The 6,000-nt window shown below is 59.6% G+C and overlaps 1 protein-coding gene across 1 annotated transcript; it reads left to right on the forward strand.

Annotated features, from left to right (window-relative positions):
• Positions 1 to 627: 627 nt before the first annotated feature.
• On the forward strand, positions 628 to 3,144 carry LMXM_34_1150 (oligosaccharyl transferase-like protein; the record flags this gene model as incomplete). Its single annotated transcript, XM_003879061.1, has 1 exon — positions 628 to 3,144. One exon carries the CDS (start codon positions 628 to 630, stop codon positions 3,142 to 3,144), a length of 2,517 nt encoding a protein of 838 aa, XP_003879110.1.
• Between the last annotated feature and the right edge of the window lie 2,856 nt (positions 3,145 to 6,000).

Below are 6,000 nucleotides of genomic sequence, written 5' to 3' on the forward strand. Positions count from 1 at the left end.
TGTAACTGGCAGCGAAGTGATGCATCTGCCTATAACCCCCATTCGGCACTCGTGTGTCCCTCTCCCTTAACTCTCGATGCCTTACCTTATCCTCTTCCCGTCCCTCTTGCATTCCACCCCATCACCGCCACCTCTGCCCTCGACAACAACGCTGCAGAGCGACTATCTCAAGGGCACAGCAAAGGGGAAAATATATATAAAAGGACTCTGCTCTAGGGAGCACAACACGCCAAAAGGGTACAAAGGCGGAGATTTCGCGCATCTGTCAGCCGGGCAGCGTCCTTCACCGGTCTCCTCCTCTCTCACCCACCCCACCCAACCCACCACCTCTTTTTTCTTCGTTTGATTTGAACTTATCCCCTGCAGCTTCTTTGATTTGTCGTGTTTCCGTTTCCTTTTGTCGTTTTTTTGTTGTTGTTGCATTACTATCCTGCCCTCCCGCTTGATAGTCGTCACTCTCTCCCCGTGTCGATATCGCCTCGGCTCCACGGCCGTTCCTCATTCCACGTGACCAGACGGACTCACAACCTTTCCCCTTATATTCACCCTGCCTCTGCGTATTGCTTGTTGAACGCGGGCGCCTCCCCTTTCCCTTCCCTTTTCCTCTCTCAGCATTCCTTAACTCAAATGGGATCAAAAGGCACGATAGCTGCACAGCACGCCACCAAGGCACCTCGACTGAAGGGCGTGCCGCGTGCCACCACTGCCCCTACTGCCACTGGGCCTTCTGTCAGCACCGGTGCCACCTCTGTCAAAGAAGGGGTTTCTCGCACATTCACTGGGGTCCGCATGCTGTTATTACTCTTCTCCTTTCTGTACAGCCTCAAAAATGCATATGCCGTTCGCCTGATCTCCGTTCACACTTACGGATACCTGATCCACGAGTTCGACCCGTGGTTCAACTACCGCGCTGCCGAGTACATGTCCACGCACGGCTGGTCCGCCTTCTTCAGCTGGTTCGACTACATGAGCTGGTACCCGCTGGGCCGCCCCGTCGGCTCCACCACGTACCCGGGCCTGCAGTTCACTGCCGTCGCCATTCACCGCGCACTGGCGGCTGCCGGCATCCCGATGTCTCTCAACGACGTGTGTGTGCTGATCCCGGCGTGGTTTGGCGCCATCGCTACCGCTCTTCTGGCTCTTTGCACGTACGAAGCCAGTGGGTCGACGGTGGCGGCCGCCGCTGCCGCCCTCTCCTTCTCCATCATCCCAGCCCACCTGATGCGGTCCATGGCGGGTGAGTTCGACAACGAGTGCATCGCCGTCGCCGCCATGCTGCTCACCTTCTACTGCTGGGTGCGCTCGCTGCGCACGCGGTCCTCGTGGCCCATCGGCGTCCTCACCGGTGTCGCCTACGGCTACATGGTGGCGGCGTGGGGCGGCTACATTTTCGTGCTCAACATGGTTGCCATGCATGCCGGCATATCATCGATGGTGGACTGGGCCCGCAGCACGTACAACCCGTCGCTGCTGCGTGCATACACGCTGTTCTACGTTGTCGGCACCGCCATCGCCGTGTGCGTGCCGCCAGTGGGGATGTCGCCCTTCAAGTCGCTGGAGCAGCTGGGTGCGCTGCTGGTGCTTGTCTTCCTGTGCGGGCTGCAGGTGTGCGAGGTGTTGCGGGCACGCGCCGGTGTCGAGGTTCGCTCTCGCGCGAACTTCAAGATCCGCGCGCGCGTCTTCAGCGCGATGGCTGGCGGGGCTGCGCTTGCAATCGCGCTGCTGGCACCGAGGGGGTACTTCGGGCCCCTTTCGGCTCGTGTGCGTGCGCTGTTCGTGGAGCACACGCGCACTGGCAATCCGCTGGTCGACTCGGTCGCCGAGCACCGCAAGACGAGTCCGAAGGCGTACGCATTTTTTCTGGACTTTACCTACTCAATGTGGCTGCCGGGCACAGCATTGCAGTTGTGCGCCGCAGCCATGGGATCGCGGAAGGAGGCGCGGTTGTTTATGGCCTTGTACTCACTCGCCACCTACTACTTTTCAGATCGCATGTCACGCTTGATGGTGCTGGCGGGGCCTGCGGCTGCCGCAATGACGGCAGGAATCCTGGGCATCGTGTATGAATGGTGTTGGGCGCAGCTGACCGGCTGGGCGTCTCCGAGCCTCTCTGCTGCTGCCAGCGAAGACACGGACAACTTTGACGAAAGTGCAGGAGAACCTCAGACGCAGTCCAGCACCGCAAACTGTAAGCGTGGGGTGCGATCTCATGCTGTTGCCGCTATAAAGTCCATGAAAACTGCTGTGAACCGTCTTCCTCTGGTGTTGCGAGTTGGCGTCGCTGTGGCCATCCTTGCTGTCACCGTTGGTACCCCGTGGGTCTCTCAGTTCCAGGCGCGTTGTGTTCAGTCTGCGCACTCCTTTGCTGGCCCGCGTATCGTGTTCCGGGCGCAGCTGCGCACCGGCGAGGAAGTAATGGTAAAGGACTACCTTGAGGCATACGAGTGGCTTCGCGATAGCACACCCAGGAGTGCGCGCATTTTGGCCTGGTGGGACTACGGCTACCAGATCACAGGCATCGGCAACCGCACCTCGCTGGCCGATGGCAACACCTGGAACCACGAGCACATCGCCACCATCGGCAAGATGTTGACGTCGCCCGTGGCGGAGGCGCACTCGCTGGTGCGCCACATGGCCGACTACGTCCTCATCTGGGCTGGGCAGAGCGGAGACTTGATGAAGTCACCGCACATGGCGCGCATCGGCAACAGTGTGTACCACGACATCTGCCCCAACGACCCGCTGTGCCAGCAATTCGGCTTTTACAGAAATGATTACCATCGTCCAACACCGATGATGCGGGCGTCGCTGCTGTACAACCTGCACGAGGCCGGGAAAACAGCGGGCGTGAAGGTGGACCCATCCCTCTTTCAGGAGGTGTACTCGTCCAAGTACGGCCTGGTGCGCATCTTCAAGGTCATGAACGTGAGCGCGGAGAGCAAGAAGTGGGTTGCTGACCCGGCAAACCGCGTGTGCCGCCCGCCTGGGTCGTGGATCTGCCCCGGGCAGTACCCGCCGGCGAAGGAGATCCAGGAGATGCTGGCACACCGGGTCTCCTTCGATCAGGTGGACAAGGACAAGAAGCGCAAGGCGACGTACCACGAGGAGTACATCAAAGAGGCGAAGAAGATATCCGGATTCTGAGTGTCTGATGTACTATCGGCTCTTTGGCTGAGGGGGTGGAGAACGGAGAGGGTGGGTGATGATAGCCTTCATCTGTCTCTCGCTATCGGCATGTCCTCTTTTTTTATCTGTAGTGGTCTGTGTCGCCCACGCTCTAGCCCTCGAAACTTTTAGGACCACGTTGGGGAGAGGACAGGGGTGACAAGGTGGTGTGCCGTGGACGCTGTTGTTTGCCTAATGGTTGCCGGAAGAAGGAAGAAACAGTCATTATAAAAGTTGAAGCAGACTCTCAAGTGGGGGCGCACGATTCGGCTCTCCAGTGGGTAACAATGTATCGAGCCCGCTCGTCAGCACAGTTCTTGCGGATTGTCGGTGGAGGGTGGAGAGCCGCTTTGTTATTTTTTGTTTCGTTGGCTCAGCATACACATTTCGCCCCTGATGATGCCGGCAACCTCAGTGCGTGTTATCTCAGGGTCTAGTACCCACTCTTTCTGGGGAAGTCTGAGCTGGCTCTACGCGGGAAAGACTTGCGGTGTCATGATCAGCATGGGACCAGCTTACTATGAATCGTGTTGGCAATTCAACCAATAGGTGCATCCACCCACTGCCTCTCTGGTTTAGCTGCGTTGCACTGGCATTGCAGTAGGCTAAAGGGCCCCTGACGCTGTTGGCTGCCCCAGCTTCTTGACGAATCCTGGATGCAAATTTTTGTTCTGAAAGAGACTTGTTTCACTCCTCCTCCCCTCCGCAGCCGGAGGGGGGGGGCTGCCAGGCATTTGGCCGCCCAGGTTTTCAGTATTCCGATGTGACAAGAGATGAGAAGCACGGTGGTAATGCCTCCGTGCTCACATAGCAGGACATGCGCACAGGTGTGGACCTTCTCCTTTGTTCTCGTCGGCGTTCCTGCAGTGACGCTCTGGATTTGCCGCGATGACCCTACCAGACGAGCACACTTCTCGTCGTGCTGCACACCTAACAGTGGCCTGGTGACACGGGAAATCCTGTCGATCAGGTGCCAAGCGACGTCGCACTCAACCTTCACGCTATCGGGGTGGGGGCCGGCCTGCGCTCCGCGGTGTGGGACACGAGATGATGGCCCAGCTGGGGAGGGGGAGGACCACCCCGCGCCATTGGCCCAATGCCAACCCCTTCACATGCGCAAGCGATAAAGACAGCCCAGCCATGGCACAGCGCACACCGGGGACACGGAGATGTCACCACACCGCCGAGTGACCACTGTGTGATGAAGCTCAGTATCCACTCTGAGAAGGAATTGAACCGGGTGCCGCGAGCGATGACTGGCACCGAATTATGCTCTTCCCACAGATTGAACGGGAGACGCTACCGTGCCTTCGCTGACGAATCAATTCACGAAAACCTCGCCTACACCGCAGCCGCACACAAGCGAGGATGCGCAGTACAGGGAGGGAAGGCGGATCGCCCATGCCGTCACACCCACCTCAGGCACTAAGCATCCCTCAAAGATAAGGTAAACTTCATCGCTAGTCTCATGACTGAGACCACCGGGAACGTTGTCCCGCCTGGTAGAGCCGCTCACACACTGCTCAAGGCCCCAGAAGCGACGTGATTCGAAGCAACTCTTGAGAAGTTACCGTGCACGTCGCCAGACCATCCCCCTCTCTTGGTCGTCATGGCCATCAAAACAGCCAGCCTCAAAGGATGGATACGGTCCTGCTGCGCCTTAACTCTGCCCCGCCCTGTGACGCTGACCAACAACCGGCGCAAAAGCCCCTCCAGCGAATCGCCTCGCGACGACTGCGCGGCCATTCAGTAAGACAGGCCTTCAGCCACAACAGTACGGCCTCCTGTCCTCACCCCGCTCCGCGGTAGACCCTCTGGGAATTTCTCCCCCAACAAAGCAGTGCCGCGCCAGCCAGGTACAAAGACAGCCGCGGCGTTTGTCGACCCTGCGCCCGCACGCTGGGCTCCCTACATCGCGGAGCCGCATCGGCCCACACGCCTCAGGAGTCATCGAAATACCCACGACTCGACCTGCCTAGCGCAGGACAGTGGGCACGCACGCATGCGGTCCGTCAAAGCATCTCCTCCACTACTCCTGCATGGCACGCCCGCAGTCAGCGTTGCTCCACGGTACCGCCGCGCGGCCGGGTGGTGCTGGTCGGCAACTGCACCAAGGTCCCTCTGCACCTTCACCCCAAAGCAGCCGCAGTCGCAGCGGCCACCCCAAAACACGCACACAGCGATGCTGCGCCGCACACGCCGCATAGCGGTGTCGTCAACGCCTCCGCAGCTCTCGCACCGGTGTCCAGGCATCGACACCCCTCGGTGCGCCACACGCGCGCCCTCCAGACGAAGAGAAACCCAGCGGCATGTAGGCAGCGACTCTCCTGCGATGCGCTATCGCGATCATGCACGCACAGGCGTGCACGGGCAAGGGACTGCGGCGCCCTTGCGTTCTGCGACCGCACCGAGCGTGGAGCAGGGGTGCGGGCACCTGACCTGCTGCGAAGACAAGCCAATCGTCCAAGATACGCAAGAACAGGTGCGCCCGCTGTCGCGGACTCGGTCTCCCTCCTTATGGCGCCTTCATCAGGGCCCCTACAAGGGTGAAAAGTGGCATATTGCGACGTGTTTAGTTCCAAATGGCAACCCTCCTGACCCGTCGCGTGCGACTCTCTTCTCAGTTTGTCTGTGACCATTGTGCAGTGAAACATGGCGACAAGGTATGCGAGCTTGCGATATCGGCACCGTCAGAGGAGCGGACGCCAACTGCATGGATCACGGACAGCGGTATCCAGTCTCAGACGCCAGGCCGACATCCCTAATTGCCTGCATGGCAGGCGTCATCCCTTGTCCCCGTGAACAGAACCGTAGACGCGGCCCGCGTGGGTCAAG

This window comes from Leishmania mexicana, chromosome 34 (assembly GCF_000234665.1).
Source record: "Leishmania mexicana MHOM/GT/2001/U1103 complete genome, chromosome 34".
In the NCBI taxonomy this organism is placed as follows: domain Eukaryota; phylum Euglenozoa; class Kinetoplastea; order Trypanosomatida; family Trypanosomatidae; genus Leishmania; species Leishmania mexicana.